Source organism: Stegostoma tigrinum, chromosome 40 (assembly GCF_030684315.1).
Source record: "Stegostoma tigrinum isolate sSteTig4 chromosome 40, sSteTig4.hap1, whole genome shotgun sequence".
NCBI classification, from domain to species: Eukaryota; Metazoa; Chordata; class Chondrichthyes; order Orectolobiformes; family Stegostomatidae; genus Stegostoma; species Stegostoma tigrinum.
In genome coordinates this window covers 14854275-14878759 of record NC_081393.1, presented here as the reverse complement: position 1 = coordinate 14878759, position 24485 = coordinate 14854275, and the positions used below count along the sequence as shown (strand labels likewise).

The 24485-nt window shown below is 41.7% G+C and overlaps 1 protein-coding gene across 4 annotated transcripts in view; it reads right to left on the bottom strand.

Moving 5' to 3' along the window:
• Nucleotides 1-24485, bottom strand: part of LOC125447937 (histone acetyltransferase KAT6A-like) — a 440967-nt gene that overhangs the window by 68191 nt on the left and 348291 nt on the right. For all 4 annotated transcript variants that reach the window (XM_059641206.1, XM_048522742.2, XM_048522743.2 and 1 more), the window contains 4 exons: nucleotides 19322-19430; nucleotides 13767-13882; nucleotides 9560-9641; nucleotides 5890-6022 (listed from right to left, as the gene is read on the bottom strand). In XM_059641206.1, coding sequence (XP_059497189.1) covers nucleotides 5890-6022; nucleotides 9560-9641; nucleotides 13767-13882; nucleotides 19322-19430 — 440 coding nt within the window. The remainder of the gene's footprint in view (nucleotides 1-5889; nucleotides 6023-9559; nucleotides 9642-13766; nucleotides 13883-19321; nucleotides 19431-24485) is intronic.

The window sequence follows — 24485 nt, the reverse complement described above, 5'->3', positions numbered from 1 at the left end:
TCTCCTCTCCACCTATCTTCTTTTCTCTCCATCTTTGGTCCGCCTCCCCCCCCCTCTCCCTATTTATTCCAGTTCCCTCACCCCATGCCCCTCTCTGGTGAAGGGTCTAGGCCCGAAACGTCAGCTTTTGTGCTCGTGAGATGCTGCTTGGCCTGCTGTGTTCATCCAGCCTCACATTTTATTATCTTGGATTCTCCAGCATCTGCAGTTCCCATTATCACTTCCTGTTTCAATTTGCTTTCGCAAAACATGTTGGGCCTTGGGTAAGACTCTAATTAGGAATTGATAACTATCAGCATAAACAACTGAAAGTCAACACCACACAGGCGAAAAAAATATATCTAACAGCCATATTGGTCTGAAAACACCAGACAGCATCTGATCTCAGAGGCTAAGCAGACCCTAGCCTGGTTAGTGCTTAAATGGGAGACTACCTGAGAGCACGAGGTGGAGTTGACTTTGGGGGCCCTCTGGTGGTGCAGTGGCAGTGTCTCTACCTCAGAGGTATGAGGCAGGAGGTTCAGGTCCTACCTGCTCTATAGGTATGTCATGAGCGCTCTAAACAGGTCAATTAGAAATTATTCAAAAGCACTCTTGTGGCATGGTAGTTGCGTCCCTGCTTCTGCATCTGCACCAAGAGACCTGGGCTCAAGTCCCACCTGCTCCAAAGATGCATACTAAGATCCCTGAACAGACTGCTGAGAAAAATAGGTTAAATAAGAAAAAACGTATACAAGTCCATGTCTCCCTATGTTTTACAAAAAGCAACTCCATGGCAAAAGTGGCTTAATTTCCATATCATTGAACTTTCAGGTCAATCCCTAAAGTACAACTGGTTCACCAACTACTTGCCTCCATTTGGTCACTTTTACTGAATAACACATCAGAAGATGGATGCATCACGATGACATTAAAATAAAAACTGACACCATCACATAGCAAACCATCAGACAGAATAGTGATCTGCTTGGTCAAACAGCAGCATCTTTGCATCGAAGGCTTAAAGCAGCTTGAGTGCTGCACTTAGTGCCTTCAGCAATCAAAATCACGAATGCTCCCAATGCCAGAGGAGGCGGAGAAAGGATACAGATTTTAAAATTGATATTTGGTTTAATCGAGATTATCAAGAGTGCAGAGGTGAGTGCAAGGGTGACAGGAGAGAGATTTGGTACAAGTTAAGATGCAGGCAACAGTTTCAATTGGTCTCACCCTCAGGAGAGTTGGATAGGTCAGGGTAATCATTAGGTCTAAACACAATAAAAACATGTATTAGGGTTTACACTGAATTTCTTTCATCTGATTTAATTCATTATTGTCACATGTACCGAGATACAGTCAAGCCGCCATTTAGTAGCTTCTACCTGCGCCCACTGTCCGAGGGAGCAATTCATCGCGTGCCACACAGAATGCCTTTTCCCAGGAAATCTGCACATTTTTCTCTGTCAATGATCCATTTCCTTTTCAATGCTATGACTGAATACATTTGCACCACATTCTCGATAAATGCATTCTGAATCTGAAACCACTCCATGCAGGTATATGAATATTATTGGAGAAAGTGATTATGCTGAACGTTTTCATCCTCACTCATCAGGGCAAAAGCAAAACTGCCAAATTGCAAACAATGACAACAATTTAAACCACAGAAGGCAAAAAAGGTGTTGATTAGGTGGCAAGTCAATGCTCACTGACCAAAGTGTGAGCAAGGAAAAGCCAACGGGGCTTTTCCAATTCCTGGACAATTAACAAAAAGATTGCAAGGCTTGGACATATTCTCTTCATTTGTCTGAAACAGGTTCCCGAGCAGCAACGTATGGCATTCCCAGCACTTGAAGAGAACGGCCGCTCCATTAATAATTTTCTCAACCTGCACTACCACCTTAAACGCTTCATGCATGTATACCTGCAAGGTCCATCTCCTCCTGCACAAACTTCAGAAATGTACTTCTCTCTTAACATTGTCATTTCATACTCCTCCTCCCAATCACTTCACAATTGTCTGCGTTAAACTTGATCTGTCACTTGTCTGGCCTATCCAACAAACTGTTCAAGTCCTCTCAAGTCAAACATGGTCCTCCTCACAGCTCACAATATTCCCAAGTTTTCTGTCATGCAGAAATTTTAAAGCTCTGCCCTGTGTCTCAAAGTTTAGCTCATTCATGCAGATTAGGAAGAGCAGAGGTCCTGAGAGATCCCTGGAGAAGTCCATTATAAACAGCAGATAAGCTGAGGCAATGATGCATTCAGGAAATGCTGTTCTGGTGAAAAGAAGTATTTCAGGTAATGGCATGGCGAAGTAGAAGGAAGATCTTCTCAGGGCCAAATATTGAATCAAGGTCATGAAAATTCTATTTCTGACTTGGACAGCTGCCAGGGATTGAGTCAGTGTCAAGGGAATGTGTTTCGTCATGAGGATTATAGATAGTAGCATCACTTTTCAATGTTTAGATTGAGGGAATTTTAACTCAACAGTAGTCCACGCTAAGCAAGCAGCCTGATTGAGCACAGACAGTTCAGGGTCCTCAAAGGTGCTGAACCAGGTATAATCGCAGATTTTCTTCTTTGTCATACTAAATAATTTACTTATCAGTATTATGTAAATAGTGATATTTGGGATGTGTGGATCAATAAAACAAATTGGGTATCCTCATACACCAGTCAAAGGAGACAGGGAGGTATAGAAAGCAGGGGAGGCAATGGCCTAGTGGTATTGTTGCTGGTCTGTTAATCCAGGGACTCAGGTAATGTACTGAAGGCCTGGGTTCAAATCCTGCCATGGCAGATGGTGGAACTTGAATTCAATAAATATCTGGAATTAAGCGTCTAATGATGACCATGAATTCATCAGCGATTATTGGAAAAACCCAGCTTGTTCATTAACGTCCTTTCAGGAAGCAAGTTGCCATCCTTACCGGGTCTGGCCTACACGTGACTCCAGATGCTCAGCAATGTGGCTGACTCTGAACTGCCCTCTGGGCCATTAGCAATGGGCAATAAATGCTGGCCTAGCCAGCAATGCCCTCATCCCCTGAATGAGTAAAAGGGGAAAAAAAAACAAAATGGGAAGGCAAATGGTATGTTGGCCTTCATTCCAGACGGACTAGCATTCACAAGTGGGGATCCCTCCCTGCAATTATACAGGAACCTGTTAAGACCACACCTGGAGTGCTGCATGTAGTTTTGATCTCATCTAAGAAAGGATATTTTTGCCATAGAGGGAGGGTTGCAGAGATTCATCAGACTGATCCCCAGGATGGCAGGACTGTCTGCTGAGTTGTTTCCACTGGACCTGTATTGCTTGAGTTCAGAAGAATGAGAGGGAATCTGATTGAAATGTATAAAATTCTAACAGGACTGGACAAACATAATGTATGCAGGATGTTTTCCCTGGTCAGGGAGTTTCAAACCAGGGGTCACAATTTCAGCAGGAGGAGGAGACCATTCAGGATTAACGAAGAAACATTTCTTCACTCAGAGGGTAATGTGAACCTGTGAAGTTCTCAACCGTAAAATGCTAGAAGTAGAGTCACGCAGCTCTACAGCACAGAAAGAGACCCTTCAGTCCAACTCACCCATGCTGACTAGATAGCCTACATTAATCTATTCCCATTTGTCAGCATTTGGCCCATACACTTCTAAACCATTGCTATTACCCAACCAGATGCCTTTTGAATGTTGTAATTGTACCACCTCCACCACCTTTCTGGCAGCTCATTCCATCATTGCTGGCTCAGAGCGCTGTACAGGTTAATTTCTACATTTGATTCACTTCCCATATGGCACTACGTTTGTCTCTCTTCCTCCCTTTTAAAGTGCCATTGTTTTTACTTTTCGTTCTCCCACTAAGTTCCAAAACAATACAACTTATAAAACAGTAATTACTGCTCCTAGAATTCATGAAAATCAGCTCCAACCTGAAGAATACTTCCAAAAACAAAAAGGAGCAGCTCCTACATCAAATTTGTTTCCTGTCCTCCACCTTGGATTAAGCAGAACTGTCTTTCTTTTCAAGAAAGCGATATATTAAAGTTCTAGACTGGCATTTCAATAAGAGGATCAACCATGATCCAAGTGAATGGCACAGCAGGTTCAAAGGGCTGAAAGGTCAATTCCTGCTCTTCTCATAGCATTTGAATCATAGAATCCCTACAGTGTAGATGCAGGCTATTCAGCTTATCAAGTCCCCACCAATCCAGTGAAGAGCATCTCACTCAGCAAATGTGTCCTTGATGCAAGGCTTTCATTCAATCGATTCGTTTATTTTTGGCGGCACGTCATAATGTTTTATTAATTCGTTGTGATGACTGTTGAATCTGTGTACCCTCTAAGATGATTATGCTTTGGTCAGATATCTTCAGAATACTCTGCGTATTTTATACTCCAGCTCCAAAACTTGCACGTAACCAGGCCGCGTGGACAGCTGGCCAGGTATGCCATAGCTTGTAATTACAGCATATTCGTACTCGCACATTACTGAAATCTGCAACTCCTCACAGTTCACGGTAATTAGAAAGGTCATAATAAGAGCAACCTTGTCCCAGTAACCATGCATTTCCCATGGCTAATCCACATAACCTGCACATCCCTAGACACTATGAGCAATTTCCCAAGGACAATCCACTCAACCAGCATAGGGAACCACCAGATACGGGGAGAAGGTGCAAACTCCACAAAGAAGGTTGCCCAAGGCTAGAATCAAACCTAGGTCTCTGGCTCAGTGAGGCAGCAGTGGTAACCAATGAGCTACCATACTGCCCTAAGCTTCTATGTTTCTACGTAGCTCACTTTCAAATGATGTCACCATGGATTTCAAGGAAAAATGGGATGTGCCAAGTAAACAACCTTGGAGATACCACAGCTAATGGCATTAAAATATTGAAATAAAGTTCAACAGCGATTGCTTTCTTAACAACAAGCAGCTACTTGTTTCTCTTATTCCTTCTTGGATGTGGGTTTTGCCAGCCAAGCTAGCCATCTTTGCCCATCCTACTTGCCTTTGAACCGAGTGGTTTGGTAGGTCATTTCGGAAACCAAGTTAAAGCCAAGCATATTCTACGTCTGGAGGTCAGACCAGATAAGTACTGCAGATTTCCTTCCCAAAAAGACAGGAGTAAACTAATTGTGTTTTTAACAACATTCGATGGTGGTTTCATGGCAGCCTTACTCAACCTGATTTTCATAAACTGAAGATCAATTTCACCAGCAGCCTCAGTGAGGTGTGTATCTATATCCCCAACATTTATCCCCACTTTCTGGATTACTAGATCCGTGGCAGCACTACTATGCCACCTTCCCTTATTTATAACACTGCATCTTTTTAAAGTCAAACAGATTTAGCAATCTCAGATCAAAGGAAACATCAATTGTATCTTATTTGTGGCTTTGGAGATCGTAGTAACTGCAGATGCTAGAGAATCTGAGACAACAAGGTGTAGAGCTGGATGAACACAGAAGGCCAAGCAGCATCAGAGGAGCAGGAAAGCCGACGTTTCGGGCCTAGACCCTTCTTCAGAAAATGCTACTGTCTGGCCTGCTGTGTTCATCCAGCTCTGCACGTTGTTGTCTCTTATTAGTGGCTTTGACCGGTTATACATTCTTGCCATTGAGAGTAAGCACATGGTGTTAATGTATTCAAAACAGCCTGTTCAAACACAAATCAGAGATATAGACTTCCTTTGTGCAGAGACTTTATGAACTGTATCAGTCCAGTAGCTCTCAAACACCCAGGTCCAGTCAATTAATTAACAGGCATCAGCTGATTTCCGTCAAACCTTCATTATTTGTTCCATTAACCCGGATCATCCTTTGATTATTATTGATCCTGGGTACAATTTCAAAGGTCGATTGCAAAACAATGCCAAACAAGAATTCATCTTATGAAATACTTACACTGGCTTATTCTTTAATCTATTTTTTGAGTGCCCTATTGCTGTTGCGTAGCGCCGTTTAATCTGTACCGCTTTCTTGTGTAACAGTTTTCTTCCCTTCTTGCGTGGCCGACAGATCTGACACACCCACATGCCTGTGATGGAGGTAATAAACAAAATAATGAATATTTGTCCTCTTGGAAGTTTGTCAGATGTTAGCCACAGAAATTCATGTTTAAAGCGAACAAAATTAACTGGCTAATTTAGTCAAAAAAATGACCACACAGAATCTCACACAATGTGTGCCATGGGTATATGCCTGCAAATATCATGTCAAGAAAGATAACAAATATTTCTCTTTGTCTTATAATTAGGAAATGGAAGAATGGTCCCAGTTCTCAAAGGGAACCAGAAATCAAGATCAGCATCTTATCAAATGTGGATACCATGCATTGCATGTCACTGTGTCTCCAAGTCAATAAAATGTGGGGGCCATTCAGCCCACTGTGCCTGCTCCACCCTGGCAGAAACGTTTCCCAGCATTTCTCATGTAACCCTCACTAATCAAGAGCCTATCCATCTCTGTCTTAAAGATATTCAAAGATTTGACATTTACAGCCCTTGGCAACAACGTGTTCCACTAACAACAAGCACATCAATTCCAGGATCATACAACTCAAAGTAGATGAATTACAACTTGAAGAAGAGCTTTGTTTCTCAAGTTGGTTTTTCCAAAAGCTTCATTTTTCTTCATGATAAAATATCTTGATCACTGGCGTTCACATCAAGCTGATGTCAATGTGGGACTTTGGATCACGGAGATAGAGAACTAGAACACCTTTATTAGTCTGTTTTCAGTCACTGACAATCTTGATTCCGAATGAAAATCTTCAGTCAGGATCACCGAGTGGAGGATCCACCTTGGTCTGAGGTCTGCAGCACCACAAATGCCAGTCATCAACTAATTTGATTCACTCTGTGTGAAATTAAAGAATGGGCGAAGACATTGGATATGGACACAAACATATATCAAAGAGGTGAACTCCAGTGCGGATGTTCACGGTGGCCCTTGCAGCACGTCACAGAGTATACAATCAAGGAATTTGAGCAAAAGTGGAATCAACTAGTATCACAGGAAAAAAATACTCTTATTGCAGTCATACCAAAGTACCCATCTGGCTCACTAATGTCCTTTAGGGAAGAAAACTGCCATCCTTAGCTGGTCTGGGCGAAAAGTGATTCCAGACCCACAGGAATGTGGTTGACTCTTAACTTCCCTCTGGGCAATTAAGGATGGGCAACAAATGCTGCCCAGTCAGTGATGCCCTCATCCCATGAATGAATTCAAAGGAAGATGCAAGTGGTTGCTGCAGGCGAGTTGTCTCAGCTCCATAACTGTAGTTCCTCAGTATAGTGTCCCAGGTCCAACCATCTTCAGCTACTCGATCAAATGATCTTGGCCTCCATGCTCAGGTCAGAAGTAGGGATGCTTGTCCCAACTGCACAACAATTAACATAATTCATGACTCCTCAGATACTTAAGCAGCCAACATCCAAATGAGGCAATGCTAGACAATATCCAGGCTTGGGATGACAAGTGACAAGTAATATTCACACCATACAAGTGCCAGGAAATGACCATCTCCAACAAGAGACAATCGAACGACATTCCTTCAACAGTGGAAGCTGAAAGGAAGTTCAGGATTTTGATCTACAGAGAAAGGACAACAGCATGGTTCTGTGGCAGGATGGTGTGTATCTTGGGGAGAACTTTGTAAGGCTAGGTGATGTAATGTTTCTGCTGCCCTTGTCATTGTAGATGGTGCAGGTAATGGATTTTGAACAAGCTTTCATGAGTTGCTACAGTGCACCTTGAAGATGAAACACACTGCTGTCTCTGGGCATTGGTGATGGAGGGAGTGAATGTTAATGTTGCTATATGGGGTGCCAATCAAATTGGCTGTCTTGCCTGAGATTCTGCTAAAGGTGGAGTAATACAGACAGAAAAAGTACTCTCTTCCAACACTTGTTATGGTCCTGAATTCCCATGTTATCACAAGCAGACTGAGGCTTTACATTGTTGACAAGAACAAACAAAGCAATGTTGAAGAGACATTTGGACAGACACATGAACAGGCAGGGAGTAAAGCAACATGGATAATGTGCAGGTAGAAGGGATTAATTCATAATGGTATTCTGCTCAGTCCTGACATGGCAGGGTGTCAATTTCGTTCTTGAAACCACTGATTGGTGTTGCACTATCCCTGCTGGTAAACTACTCCACATTTGCACCCAACTTTTATCAAGTAAGTCACTCTTGTGTTTTGTCATTAACTTTCCTAGTCTCCATCTGTCAATATGCTCCCTGGCGATTAAATTCTCTTCAGAACAGCAAGGCTAACTTGGAACCAGCTTGTTGAAACTCTTTTGACACACATTTTTTCATTCTTGTGACAGCTCCAAGAAATCAATGTGGTACATATTGCTGACTGATGAGGAATTCTACAATTGTCACACTGTTGTTAGACTCTATCATGATACTGAGGAAGTCTCTTTCGTCTAACTGGCAAACTGTCTTATGGTCTCACCTACTGCCACAAGGAGATAATAAGGTGCATGATTAATTTTGTATTCCACTTGATTCCATAGCTTTTCTGTAGGGAGTCTGGTAAAATTATCACCACTATGAACTTTAAGGAATCCACAAGACGCAGAGCATGTCTCAAATGTCACATAAAAAGCAATAGTCACAGGCATCTCATACTAACCAAATTAAATTTCAAGCAGACCAACAAGTATTACCAAAAGTACAACGTACCCAGGATGACAGATAAAAAGCGAACAGAAAACCACATTCCCAAGCAGGTTAGAGCCATTTGACAGTATTTTTCAAATTTATTCATGTTATGGGCATTTCCCTGGCTAGGTGAGCACTTACTGCCATCCTTAGTTACAGAGGACAAAGTTGTGGTGATCGACTTTCCTGAAAACAACTGAATGACATTTCAAAATGCAACTCAGACCCAACCAAAGTAGTGCGCATGGAGCCACCTACAGCCAAAAACCAGATGCAGGGCTCATTTGCATCCCAAAAGAGCATTCAGGGACCAGAGGGCTCGTACAACTGGCAGAAAATTCCTGAGCCACCACTGTGGAACTTGAACACATCCTCAGATGAGAAGTTCCGATTTCTGGAATACTATGCTGTCATACCCCGATCTGATAACGTGCAATTACGTAGAACACCGAACAGTACAGCACAGGAACAAGCTCTTCACCCTGCCATGTCAGAACCAACCATGATACCCTCCTGAATTAATCCCATGTCCCTCTATGCCCTGCCTATTCATTTATCTCTCTCAATGCATCTCAGAAGCTGCATTGTTTATACTTTTGAACCATGTAAAAAAATGTAAAATGTTTTCTGTATATGCTGAATGATGGTAACTCTTCCTCCACAAATTTTTCATTTTGTCAACATTATCATGATTTGAACTGTTCTTGCACACTGAATCATTTGCTTACATTCCCCAAAATACGTTTTTGCAGAAAACACCTTTTGAGAAAGAACAGCTGCACAGAACTGCTGGAAAAACTTGCCCATTTGTACAATTGAGAAATTATCACAAGGTGGTTCTTGACCACATGCTACTTAATTACTTGCATTTTTTCTTGAAGACAAGAATTCTTACCTTTTGGCATCCTGGTGAGAGGAGGGTCACAACACTCCATGTGAAACCCTCGATCACATGAATCACAGAACAACATGTTATCCTGCAGGGAAAAAGAGTAAATGCAGATCATTACCAACTTGAATGATTTTCTGAGTTGAACTAAATATATAGGATACTGCAAAGCAGTGGCTATTTGCTACCACAGATGTTCAATTGCAGGGGATTCTGCTAAATCATGATAATAGCGTTCCTATGCAACATTGAGAGATTAAAAATTGTGCTATAGAAATAACAGGGCCCATAGGAGAAGTGAGGTTAGGGACAGACCACCAAAAAATTATAACTCAAAATTGCTCAAAAATCACTCTAAAGCCTAACACAAAGGATAGCGCAGTTTGAATGTTTTATTCATATCTACTAATGAAATAAAAGTAAATTTAACACCTTATCTTGAAAAAATGTCAAGATGACTTGATGGGAGTGGAGGTTGAGACATGAACGCAGGGGTTGAAGGTTATCATCATGATCACTGCCACCACCTTCAGGTGCAGTTATGGCTGCAGGGTTAGGGCAAAAAATAGTTAACCCAGAAGTGGATGGTTGTGGTTCATTGTCTTCTGTTTCCTGGGAGTTGGCTTACAAAAAATATCCAGTTTTTGCTGCTTTGCTCTTTTTCTTCTTTCATGAAGCAGCTGTTAATAGGTACCAAATAAAATCTTGTTCCACGAACTGCTACCCTGCTACGTTCTGCATTGTAATCATTGTTATCTAAGAGCTGCAACTGCTTCTCAATTTCCCGCAGGATAGAAGGCAAAACAGAATTGGACTGCTCTCACAGTGCTGCATCCTGGACTTCATTTCCTTCATCTCCAGTTTCCACTTCCCTCTCAGCAACAATTGTTGTAGATCAGCTGTAGACAGGTCTTCACAGTGGGACTCAAGCAGCTCTTCAACATCCTTACTCTCCACTTCTCCAAATTCAACTTGCTTTGCAAGATCAACACAATCTTCTTTGATCCTTGGGAGCTCCTCTGATTGATCAAAATTTTTAAAATCTTCAAAAAATCTGGGAGAAGCTTCCACCATACTGCATACAATCAGATTTTCCTAACATGACCCCAGGTCTTGATGTTAAAGCTCTTCCCAAATTGAAGAACACTGTCCTTATTCCCCTCAGTGGCTGCAATTAGCCTGTGAAACGTGCGCCTTAAATAATAAGCTTTAATAGCTGCTACTGCACACTGTCCATGGGTTAAAGGAAAGAACTTGTGCTTGGGGTAGGAATAATACTTTTGATTTTGTTTTTCCAGAAAGCTCATTGATTGTGGGAGGATGGCTTGGCGCATTATCCAGGATGAACAGAATCTTGATATCCAATTTTTTTTCCCCCTGCAATGTTTTCTAAAAACATCTGCCAAAACATCAACAACAGGGTCAGTAAAAATTTGACCTGTCATCCAACCTGTTTTGCTTGACCTAAAGAAAGAAGACACTTAGAGTAGATTTAAAGTCTCCTTTCAAGGCTGGTGGGTTGGCAAAGTGGTACACCACCACAGCCTGAAGCTTTAAGTCTTCAATGCTGTTGGCACCCAGCAGACAGTCGTACAACCTTTTGCTCCTTTAAGCCTGGACTATGTGCTTCATTCATAGAAATGTAGCTTCTTGATTGCATTCACTTCCAGTATAAACCTGTCTCAACCAAACTGAAAATTCCATCCAACTTGTCGTCTCCTTGGTCAACATTTTTTTTCAACATTGCATGGTGCTCATCCGCATTGGCGGCTTCGCCACAAAAAGCACAAGAGGTTCTTAAAACCAGCCATTGCTCAAACAAAAGGCAAGCATCTGTAGAATTTTTAACTTTTTGTTGGATCTTCATAAATTGATACGGCTTTCTGTTTTACGGTGGGAAAGATGGTTCCAGATTGCTTTTTCATTTAATCTTGTCTCCACACACTTCAAAGCCACTCCATCTCAAGTTCTTTGGTCCAGGACCTCTCAGATTTGCCAGCACTTGGGCTCGGTCCAGCAATACAGTTTGCTTTAATCTTTTCAGCTTTGTCTCGAATGGTGCCTAAGGTAGACAGCTTCTTTCCCGTTAGGCAAACACATTCTCTCTCAACGCTCAGAATACTTAGCAATATCTAGCTTCTGTCCCAGTGTTAAAGTACATTCATCACCTGCAATTGTATCACCTGGCATTTCTTGCTAACATTCTTGAATGTCCTCGCATGTTGTGGGTAACACGGCAAAATTAGCAAAAACAAAGAATACTGCACTTGCACAGAAATCACCACGATCACGTCACGTCAGCGCGGAGCCTCTTTTGGCACTAGCCCATTGTGCACACTCAGGACCAAGCATGCGAAATGCTTATGTGATGTTGACACGAACGGACAGACTTGCATTATCACCAACATAAGTTTGTGTTTTAGAAACAGCGTGCCCCTATTTGTCAGTTGCGTCATAGCCAAATTGTGATACAGGAACACGGGTAAAAGCAGAAACTCATATACAGCACATGTATAGCACCCATTCTTCTTCCATGCAGGCAGCCCATTTCAAACAGTTTCACTGGGCATCATCTGTCTCTTCACTCCCAAAAATGACCAATAAAAAAAAAGAGGAACCTATGACCCATGTCCTCTTCACTACTGAGCTGGTCTATTTAAATTTAACATTGAATTCAGTTGCCAACTGTCAGCTTCTGAACCACAAAATTTTGGAGCAGCCTGACCCAAAGTCCATTTTGCCACCAACAATCAATTATGTCAATAGCATATGAAACAGTTTTTGAAAGAAGTGATTCCTAACCTAAGCCACAGTTTTCACAACTTTTAATCAAAAACCAGTTTCCTCTTCAATTACTACAGCTTGAAAACCATTCTTACCAGTCCAAAACTTCAGCGCATTTCAACTCATTTCAAATAGCTTACTATATTAAAGGTATAAAACAAGTTCTTATTTCTCAAAAATGAGATTTTGAAGTTATAAAGCACTTTCATGTCATCAGAAATTAATAGGTCAGCACAGTATAAAAGAATACAATTGAAAGATTGATGAGAGCAAACTGCTATCCATTCAGAGAACAGCTCTCAACAGCAATCAGCTCAAAAGACAGAGAAAATCATGGGGATCTTAGGAGATTTCTATAGATCCAGAGTATGCACCTTCTAAATAAAAGTGATAGGGCACTCTTAGCTGATATTCCTATGGAAAAATCAAACCAATTAGCCAATTTATTTTTATTCCAAATCATGAGAGTATCCTCTTATGAAGGCAGACACAAATGATAAAACTCACCACTATTCTCAAGTACCAGCCTTTGATAAACTGTGTTAGAGTACATCTGGAGGCCAGAATCTCAGACTGGAGCTAACAGTAATGGTTCACCATGCAGTCGTAATCCTCAAACTGAGAAATCTGTGGGATCTGTTCTCACCATATTTGGGATGTTTAACCACAGTTCATACATTGCCCATACTGACCTCAGGTTAACTTCACAAGTTTAAGAATAAGTGCATATACAATCTAGATACAATATATTTTGTTGTATCACCGTGCCAACTTTGTGTAGTTTCTTCCAAACACTGGAATATTGGCTGTATTCTGTTACCAAGTATCGCTTACTGGCATCTCTCATTTCATGAACCTCAAGCAAAAGTTACGGCTCCGTTGTCAGATTACAGGTCAAATTTAGCAGTCTGATCTCGGACCGCAACAGGACCCAAGTCAAGGCTGCCACTCTCAACCATATTGACCCTCACATGCTGAACTGAAATACATTCTCATGCAGAATTACGTCAAGTATACCAAGGGTTCCTCTCATATTCCATATTGCATTTGTCCCTCAGTTGATATTGATGAAACACATTAAGTCGTCATTCGACTCATTTTCTATTTGTTGGATTTTGGTGGCAAAATGGCAGCTGCATTTGCCAACATAAAACAATACACTCCAAAAGCACTCCAAGTTAATTCATTGTGTTTGAAACACTTTAGGGTAATGTGCAAAGCAAGTGAGGATACCCAATGAAGAAGCAGTTTGTTCTTTCCTAAATGCATGTTTTACAGCAGAGCCATGATGGATTCCTCTTGGCACAAAGCGGTCTGATGTACAGCAACACAGGATTTTCCAGGGAATTGAACCACCTCTGCAACTTAACGCCTTTTTTTGTGTGTGCACCTGAAGGCTTTGTGTCTTATAAATTGATACACTACTTACAGCATTCTTCCCCTGATCCCGACAGGTGCTGCAGGTCTTGCATTCAATACACTGCCACCGTAAGGCTTTCACACGAGCTGTTAGTTCAGGAGAGAATTTCAAACAGGATGGGTGACCTGAAAACAGCAAAGCGGACATTCAATCTCTAATCTGATTACTCATTGTGCTTATACCCAAGTGTCACTTAGATTAAATATTTATCATTGCAAGTTCTTGAAAACAGTCACATTACACAAGAGGTGCTGGACATCTTTTTTAAAACAAAACAAACATTCCGGGACCTGTTGAAGTGTATCCCAGGAAGGTGTGGGAAATTAGGGAAGAATTGAGGGGTCCCAAGCAAAGGTATTGCATCATCTATAGCCATAGAAGTGCCCGAGGACTGGGGGGTGGCTAATGTCATTCTTTATTTAAGAAAGGTTGTCAGGAGAAGCCTGGGAACAAAACACCGTTAAGTCTGACGTCTGTGTTGGGTGAGTTGTTGGTGGCAATTCTAAGACATAGGAATTATATGCATTTGGATTGGCAGAGTCTGATTAGGAATAGTCAGCATGACTTTATGTACAGGAAACTGTGTCTAACCAACTTGGAGTCTTTTGACGATGTAACCAGAAGGATTGATGAGTGTAGGGTCGTTTTTCAGATTGGAGACCAGCAGTGTTCTGCAGGGATCAGGGCTGTGGATCACTTTTGTTTGTCATTTTTATAAACAACTTGGATGCGTACTTAGGAAGCATCATTTGTAGTTTGCAGATGACACCAAGCTTGGTGGTGTAGTCGACAGTGACGAAGGTTATCTAAGATTGGAAAGGGATCTTGTTAAATTCGACCAATGGGCTGAGGAGTGGCAGATGGAGTTTAATTTGGATAAATGAGAGGTGTTGCATTTTGGTAAAATGAACAAGGACACATAGGTAATGGTAGAGTCCCAGCTGGTGGTCTTGTACAGGGGGACCTAAGGGTTCAGGTAAATAATGCTTTGAAGTTTGCGTGACATATCAATTGGTTAAGAAGGTGTTTAGCACACTTGGCTTCGTTGCTCAAACCATCGAGCATGGGAGATTAGATGTCATGTCGAGGTTGTACAGGATGTTGATGAGACGTCTTCTGGAGCATGGTGTCCAGTTCTAGTCAGCCTACTACATGAACAATATGATTAATTTGGAGTGGGTGCAGAAAAGATTTACAAGGACGTTACCGGGACTCAAGGGCTCGAGTTACTGCGAGGCTGGATAGGCTGGGACATTTTTCCCTGAAGCCTACGAGGTTGAGGGGTGACCTTATAGAGGTTTATAAAATTATGAGGGGCATAAATAAGGTGAACAGGCAAATGTCTTTTCTGTGGGGTGGCGAGTTCAAAATGAGGGGGCATTTTTTGAAGGTGAGATGGGCAAAACTTACAAGGGACTTGAGGGATAATTGTTTTCAGAGTGTGGTATGTATGTGGAATGAACTGCCAGAGGAGGTGGTAGATACACGTACAGTTACAATGTTTGAAAAGATTTGTTTGAAAGACATTGGGGCAGTTACATGAATGGGAAAGATTTAAGACAGAAATGGGCTGGACATGTCGGACCCAAGGATAAGTTTCTGTGCTGTATGACTATGACAACACAAATCATCTAACCTTCATACGAGCTGTACATGATGTTTTGTAATGCAACTGTGAAGAAACAGGAGGAAAACTAGTAAAACAATTGGCTGAACAAGTGAGTAGGTATTTACAGAGGAACTGCAGGTGAACTTACAAGAGATCCAAAAATACTAACATCAACGCACTGATGCCAGCAGAACTCCCACGGTGCAGCTCATGATTAACATCTGACCTGCGATGAAATTGTAACGTTCAACTGTTGATGTAGCTTGTTCCTTTAAGGGAACTGCTCAAGTCTGCATTTTGTCGAAGAAATGAAAATGGACAAATCCAAATAACCCTGATTGCTTGTAAACAGCTGAGGTCAGTGGGCATTCGTATCTACTTTGACTGGCCTGTTTCTCCATTTTTTAAGGTAGGTTTACCACTGAAATAAAGTGTGACAAATTTCTGCTTGATGCAACACAGAATGATGTTGTTCTCAAGTTTCTCGTGGTGCTTTTTCAAGACCAGAATGCAAAGAAACCTAACAGCAAACATTCTGCAGCTAACATGCATACAACAAATTAAAACAGTGGGAGCTAGCCTTGTTGTAGTGATAGGATGGTGGTCTGCAGATGTCGGAGTCATCGCAAAGAGTTCATGGGATGGGTAGCACAAAATTGACTATGAAATTGGGAACTGGTTGTGAAAATGCTTGGGGGAAAGTTTCTGTTCCGGAGGTTGAAGAACTGGAGGAGGGGTTGCAAAGTGCCAAAGAAAAGGACTACGTGCAAATTATTGGCTCTAAGTTTTTCTACCTCATGATACATAAAAAACAAGTCTCTCACTGCAATAACTATTGTGAGGCACTGCCAGTAAACAACAAGACTAGCTGCAGCACTAAAATTATTTTGACTGAGTTGGGACATCTCTCCCTGTTGCTTGCAAAACAGTGGCATTGACCAAAGTTCCAAAAATGAAGATTGCTTTGAAGACCTGTATGCTTTCAAATTTGAGTAGTCAAAAGGCTTACTCCGCAAATTGCAAAAATTCAGAGTATGATTCCACAGAGAAGCATGGTGCTGCATCAGCTCAGGTTCCTGATGAGGGAGCATACTAATTTTTGTTTTAAATTTAGATTGGACCATTCAAAAGGCTGCAGCAGAAGAAAATCATGCACAACTTTATGCTAATATGCTTGCATCATTATGCTTGTTTGAGAGAAACAATGGAGCTCTACAAGAAATAGGAAACACCTGGTATTTCAAGGCTCACACAGAGAACCCCTGCAGTTGAAGAAGATTCCCTGAATGTTTCTGTACCTGCAACGTAATTTGTACATTCCAGCAAAGGAACCAATCAAGCAGAACAAAACTGCAGCCTCTCTCTTATATATACATATTTAACAATCAACTTGTTCAGTGATGCTATTATACACCTCTGGAATAGATAGGATTGAACTCAGGCCTGCTGGCTGACAGGCAGGCACACGAACACTGTAGTATAAGAGACCAGCCTTTCCCTATGTACTGAGGCATGGCTACCAAATTTAGTTTACACTCTGGATCAAGAATGCATTGTTGTGTGTCCAAATTCCTTTACTTAACACAACTTTTGATGTGTTTTGATAATTCCACAACCCAGATTAAAACTGCAACATTCAGATCTGGGTCTCATGTAAATCAGTGCTATTAGATTGAAGTAATGCCACTGTAGAGTGTCTAGTAGGCAAACCAATGATCCAACTGCCCTTTCTATGCTCCAGACACATTTCAAACAGATCTCTGTCACCACATTGCACAGCACATCCATGTATCAAGTCAACTGAAGATTTCCTCAGGGGAAATTCTGACAGAGTGATTTCCCCTCTCTAGCTCCCCAGTGCTGGCAGTTTGAACCTTCCTGCAATGGAGACTCATTGTATTGCATTTCAAAACGTTCACTCTCCCCGGGTTGGAATCCATACATGCATCTCAGCTACCCTGTTCTGCACTAGCTCATTTCTTCACAGCTTCAAATCACCAGGCACCACTTGATCGCATGCTCTTGCCCATTATCACAATATTGCGGATGCCCAAGCACGGCTGGCACTTTCACCTTGTCAGAGAGTTGAGAAACAACGAGGAAGAATCTCATAATAAAGGGTTATCCATTTAAGACAAAGATGAGGAGGAGTTTCTTCTCTCAGAAGGTAGTGAATCTGTGGAATTCATTAGTGCAGAATGCTGTCGAGACCGGTTGTTTCAGCATACGCAAGGCTGAGATGGGCAAACTTTTCTTCAGCAAGGGAATTAAGAATCAACAGAAAAAGTAGGGAAATGGAGTCGAGGACAATCAGATCAGCCATGATCTCTTAACTGATTCTAAGCACTGACCCAAGAATAACTTATTTTCCAAGTATTTCTAGCAGCCTACAAAATAGGGTGGGCTGTGTGTGAAACTATCAACAGCAGATGTGGGTGAGAAACAGCGTACATTTGGGGAAACAGTGAAGTGATGAATAGTGTTGGTGTGTATTTCAGGGCTGAGCCATAAATGAGTGAACTGCCAATGGTGGCAACGTAGGCTTTTTTTGGTGGGTCGACGAAAGACAGGTTACAAAAGGAGAGGATGATTCAAGATTGACATGTAAAACGGAGGTTTTACGGTTTTCAGGTCTGGGAGACATTAAAGCTGTGAGCCAGGGAGGCAGTGGGCGTGAGCTGACAGGGAAGATCCAAGAGGAAAAATGAAAAGGATCGGCAGAGAGTGGGGTGGGGTGGGGTGAAAGGGGCTGAGGTTGTGAAGTACAGCTACGAATTATGTGAAGGGGGTTGGAGTGAATTGGAAAACAAAACACCTACAAATGAGAAAAGTAGTGACAAAAGAAAGATGAACCGAGAAAGGGATAAAGAAGGTAGGAATTGGGTTTTGAAAGATGATGGGTGGGTGGGGAACAGACAGGAAAAAGTCAACGGGGGAGAGAAATACCAATGCAACACAAAATGGCAAGTATGTAGGACGCGAGGAAAAAAAAAGATACACAGGGTTCAACCAGAGAAACAGGCCACTCACTCAATCCGTTGCATGATTGTGTTTATGTTCCACTTCAGCCTCCTCTCAGCATTTCTCATCTAGATCTTACATAACCACTCTATTCTCCTGTCCTTCATAGGCATGACGAATATTCCCTCGAATGCATCAACACCTCAACCACTTCCTGTCACCTTCAGTTCCACATTGCCACCACTCTTCGGGTGAGGATGATTATTAATTCCCACTTCAATTAACTGGTGACTACTTTATATTGATGTCGCCTCTATGTCCTTCTGCACACACAGTATCCTGGCATCAAATTTCTAGCATTGTTCTAACCATGAGATGTAACAGTGGCAGACAAAGTAGAGGCTGAGCTAGAAACAATGAGAGATGGGACCAGGGAACATGAGAAGTCATCCAAGGAACAACAAATGCGTATAAAATGATTAGAAACAAATATCTCTTTGGTTCCGTGAGAAAAGACAATTTGTTAAAAAAAATAAATACTCAAAGAACTGCGGATGCTGTAAATCAGGCCCAAAAACAAAAGTCGCTGGAAAAGCTCAGCAGATCTGGCAACATCTGTGAAGGAAAAACAGTAAACATTTTGGGTCTGGTGGCTCTTCCTGAGAACTCAGCTGACACGAAGCGTTAAGTCTGTGTTTTTCCTGTCCACTTATTTTACGAGCTTTTTCCATTCTGAAAGGTACTCAATCATGAATTCAAGTTGTAGAATTCTTCATGCAATCATTTGGATATACCTGCTAAAGACTCCTGGCACCAGAAGGCAAGTCAATTTGTTGCTCAAAGAAATGACACACAGCATAACCTTGTTGGCTTCCTACCATTAATAAAGCTAATAATGGCATTTAACAAGACAGGTCCGGAATCACACTGTCAAAATTGAATTGAGTGCAGTTAAAATACTGAAATGTTCAGCAAAGTTGAGATAAGTACGTACCGCTGTTACCGCAATCTGCGCATGAAATGAGTTCTTCGCGTTTCTTCTCCCGGTTCTGCTCTTTTGTCCCCAGGCAAAACCCACAGATGGGAATCGGCTCTGCACGGGGCTGTTGACAGAACAAAGTAAAACTTTAATCTCAGGAACTGGCTTGCTACATCTCTGTACAGTTTGCACACATATCACAAAGGCGAAATGGAGCTTAAATCCGTTGGTTAAAAACAGAAAAATATCGCCATCTCAGAGAAGAACAAGTCCAAGTATGTTTGCATAATAGCCCAGGGGAAACCCCTACTCTCACTGTCACCTGGCATGGGATATGGATGGTTCACCAAGTGAGGAAGACAAACTGCCAGTGAAAACACAAGGCGCAGGCACCAATCCTACACAGTAGCCAACAGTTTTATTCAGAAAATCAAGTCCCAAATGGACCATGAACCAATCCTGACAACTATACAACAGTCATTCCAATGATCAGCTACCTTATTACTTCTTAACATTTAACTTGCGCAATTTCTCCATAATAATTCAACAGTCATGCCACAAACTCCAGATTATCACTTCATGTGAATATTGTTTTGTGCAAAAAAAGAAATGAACTGTTGACTTGACAATCCTATCTTGGGCACACAAATAGTCAATGAGCAATGACAGTGCTTTACCGTTGATGAAAATTGGGAATTTTCGTAAATGAATTTTAGGTTCAAATTAGGCTGTATTTTTACACTCATGAAGTTGTGGTGTCTTTTAACAAAGTCTGCAGACTCCAACACTAACGTATGACAAATGCAAATTTTAGTTATTTGTAGTATTATCTAACAGGGATAAGCTTATTCCAAGAAGGTAGGCTTTTTCTATTCATCCATCTCAGGCTCTTTTTTGTAATTATTGAACTGTTTGGATGTGTTTTAATACTTATCCATCAGCATTCAATCTGAGTTGGGACTTAAAAGATGTTCCATAGGCAAGGCCACAACCATTCTGCCGTGAGACCCTTTCTGATCTCAATCTCAAATCATTAGAATTATTTGGATTGCTTTGCAAAACAAAACTTTACACCGTACTTGTGTGCATGTGACAACATTGTCATATCAAACAAGTCAAATCATACGGATTGAATCATTAACATGATATTCAAATAGAGGTTAATTTCCCATTAGTCTCATCAATTTGTCAATCTGTCGGTAGCCAATTTAAAAATCCAAACTCTGAACTTAGCATTTGAGTACACTATTATTGTGTTCTAAAAGAATAAGAATGAAGCATGCAATTCTGCAAGGCAGACCTACAGAAACGTCAATATTGGTGAGAACCATCTGGGAGTAATCTAGACTATTACTGGCCAAACAACGAAGCACTCCTCCCTAATTCATCCCTTAGTAACACAAGGTACTGACAGCACCCCACAGTACCTTAACAGCTCACTAAGCACGTGATATGACATAATACCAGTGCTGAATATATAGTCTATGCATAACAGAAATGACCAAAAATCTTGAGGGTTACACGTTGATCATGATACTGAGAGGGCCAACTTGCTCTTCTTTCAAAGACTGCAATTGGATCCTTCGCATCCACCTGCAGATAATAAACACTGGGCACAAAAATCAAGTCTGAAACAGAAGACTTGCTGGCACTGCACAGGAGTATCAGCCTAGATGTTGTGCTCAGACACTGTACAACAATCTTCAAGCCAAAGGTGATATCTTCATTCCAAGAGCACATGAACAGTCCACTCATTTTAGTCGAGCTTGGGCTTAAAGGGATGTTTGCACTCTTATCCTATTTGCGGCATTTTAAATGAATCCTTCACAGTTCTATACACTTCCTTCTCCAAGTCCATCTGCCTGCCCAATGAGTGTAACTCCTCCCAAGTGGGTTCACATTTGCACCTACACAGCCAAGTTCCTCATCTGCTGGCTGGAAGACCCTTTCATCCAATCCTTCAATCTGGTCAGCTGTGTGACCTAAACACTGGCCTCCACACATTCTGAAAGCCCAAATCACTGACAATAAGCTGTCAGTCATATGATCTTCAAGTGAAGAAGAAAAATAATCATACTGAGTGGTCTTAAAGCAGGTTAAAGAGGTAAGAAAGGACTAAACTGCAACACCTATTACACAATGATAGATGGACTGATACATCAACATATACACTGGAGTCATGCCGACATAATTTAAGTAATTTGCTGCTTCTGAACATTGCCATATCCCTGTTATGTGATGATAATTGACACTGACCCCTAACTGTGCATCATGCACACTCACAACCAATTCGAAGACTCATTGTTTTTCAGTCTTCCTTCAAGAGGAAGGAAATTCAGTGACAGAGCCAGTGATCAGTTTGCCACACAGTTTTGAGAAATGACTGTAACCTCACATTTTGACAGCACTAACCAAGTGCAGTACACCAGCTGCTAAAATCCACAATGTTCTGAATAAACCAACGCACAACAATCAAAACAAAGTTCCAATTCTCCTTAATTTCCATCTTTCAAAAAAAAAGAGACAGGAACATGTAGATCAGCCAAAAACTTCAGACCAGAACCAGTTTGCAACCCAGAGATTGTACATACAAGCAGCTGAACAACAAACGGGTGGCAAACATGACCACTGACATTAACTGAAGGAACTCCATGTGAGTCGTAAATCAGATGTTTTCAAAACATCTCAAGTACACTGACAGTCATCTCCATCATTTCAGTGCACAAAAGAGGTTTTGAGTGAGTGAGTGGCCTGTTTCTCTGGTTGAACCCTGTGTTTCTTTTTTTTCCTCGCGTCCTACATACTTGCATTTTTGTGTTGCATTGGTATTTCTCTCCCCTGTTGACTTTTTCCTGTCTGTTCCCCACCCACCCATCATCTTTCAAAACCCAATTCCTACCTTCTTTATCCCTTTCTCGGTTCATCTTTCTTTTGTCACTACTTTTCTCATTTGTAGGTGTTTTGTTTTCCAATTCACTCCAACCCCCTTCACATAATTCGTAGCTGTACTTCACAACCTCAGCCCCTTTCACCCCACCCCACCCCACTCTCTGCCGATCCTTTTCATTTTTCCTCTTGGATCTTCCCTGTCAGCTCACGCCCACTGCCTCCCTGGCTCACAGCTTTAATGTCTCCCAGACCTGAAAACCGTAAAACCTCCGTTTTACATGTCAATCTTGAATCATCCTCTCCTTTTGTAACCTGTCTTTCGTCGACCCACCAAAAAAAGCCTACGTTGCCACCATTGGCAGTTCACTCATTTATGGCTCAGCCCTGAAATACACACCAACACTATTCATCACTTCACTGTTTCCCCAAATGTACGCTGTTTCTCACCCACATCTGCTGTTGATAGTTTCACACATAGCCCACCCTATTTTGTAGGCTGCTAGAAATACTTGGAAAATAAGTTATTCTTGGGTCAGTGCTTAGAATCAGTTAAGAGATCATGGCTGATCTGATTGTCCTCGACTCCATTTCCCTACTTTTTCTGTTGATTCTTAATTCCCTTGCTGAAGAAAAGTTTGCCCATCTCAGCCTTGCGTATGCTGAAACAACCGGTCTCGACAGCACTCTGCACTAATGAATTCCACAGATTCACCACCTTCTGAGAGAAGAAACTCCTCCTCATCTTTGTCTTAAATGGATAACCCTTTATTATGAGATTCTGCCTCGTTGTTTCTCAACTCTCTGACAAGGTGAAAGTGCCAGCCGTGCTTGGGCATCCGCAACATTGTGATAATGGGCAAGAGCATGCGATCAAGTGGTGCCCGGTGATTTGAAGCTGTGAAGAAATGAGCTAGTGCAGAACAGGGTAGCTGAGCTGCATGTATGGATTCCAACCCGGGGAGAGTGAACATTTTGAAATGCAATACAATGAGTCTCCATTGCAGGAAGGTTCAAACTGCCAGCACTGGGGAGCTAGAGAGGGGAAATCACACTGTGGGCTTCATTTCTCTTTTAAATTTGCAGAAGGGAGCTTCTTTGATGCTGCATATTGTTCTCAACTTCCACCACTAGAGGTCATCAACTTCAATAACACAGCTTGCCAATGCTGTCATTTGCAGCACAAATGCTGCTATTTTCCATGATAGAATCTCACAAACATAAAGCACAGAAGGCAGCCATTCAATTAAATTTGTGCTGGCTCTTTGAAAGGGCAATCATGCTTACTATTATATTGTGAAATCAATTAATTTCATGCAACAGTGTAGAGCTCAGGCAGACACCAGACTTGTGCAAATACGTAGAACGGCTGTACTGCACATATCTTTGTCATAAGAAACTAATTCTTCACAGGACCGTCAGACATTTTCTTCAGTCGTTTTTAGTGGTGTTCAAGGACATTTCATGTGGATTGATGATAGCGGCAAAATGCATTATCCAACTCATATTTGTGACTCACTAGGATGTTCATTGTACCAACTGCAAATATAGTGGAAAATATTAATATATACTGAATCAACAAATGTTGCTTTTAATGTTCTTGGATTAAACAGCCTGACGAACATCGAGGATTCAGGGTCCTAGCTGTTAATCCTATGATTGCGACCCAGATGTAGTAATGATCAAACAATGAATGTTCAACCACAGAACTCGAATAAATCCAAACTGCTTTCAATGTTGTGGAAGCAAGGCATCTTGAAGTTGAGATTAATAACAAAAATCAAATTTGGAAGAATTAAAAATGGAGGGTCACTCATGAGTGTTGCAGGCTGACCTGCACTTGTTGACCGTCCCTCGTTGCCCTTGAGGCAGCGGTGAACATCCTCTTGAACAGCTGCAGTCCCTGGGTGTATGGACACCCTCAGTACTCTAAGGGATGGAGTTTCAGGATTCTGACCCCAAAGACATCAAAGGAATAGCAAATATCTTTCCAAGTCACAGTGTGAATGGTTTGGAGGGGAAACTTGCAGGTGGTGTTCCCATGTATCTGCTGCCCTTGTCCTTTTACAGGGAAGTGGTCATGGGGTTTGGAAGGTACTGTCAAAGGATCTTCTGTGCATTTCTGCCATGCATCTTGTAAACAGCACGCAATGGTGCAACTCAGCATTGGTGGTGGGCGTAATTGACGATTATGGATGCGCTACTTCTCAAATGGACTGCTTTGTCTTGGAATGGTTTCAAGGTTCTTCAGTGTTGTTGGAGCTGCACCCATCCAGGCAAGTGGGGAGTATTC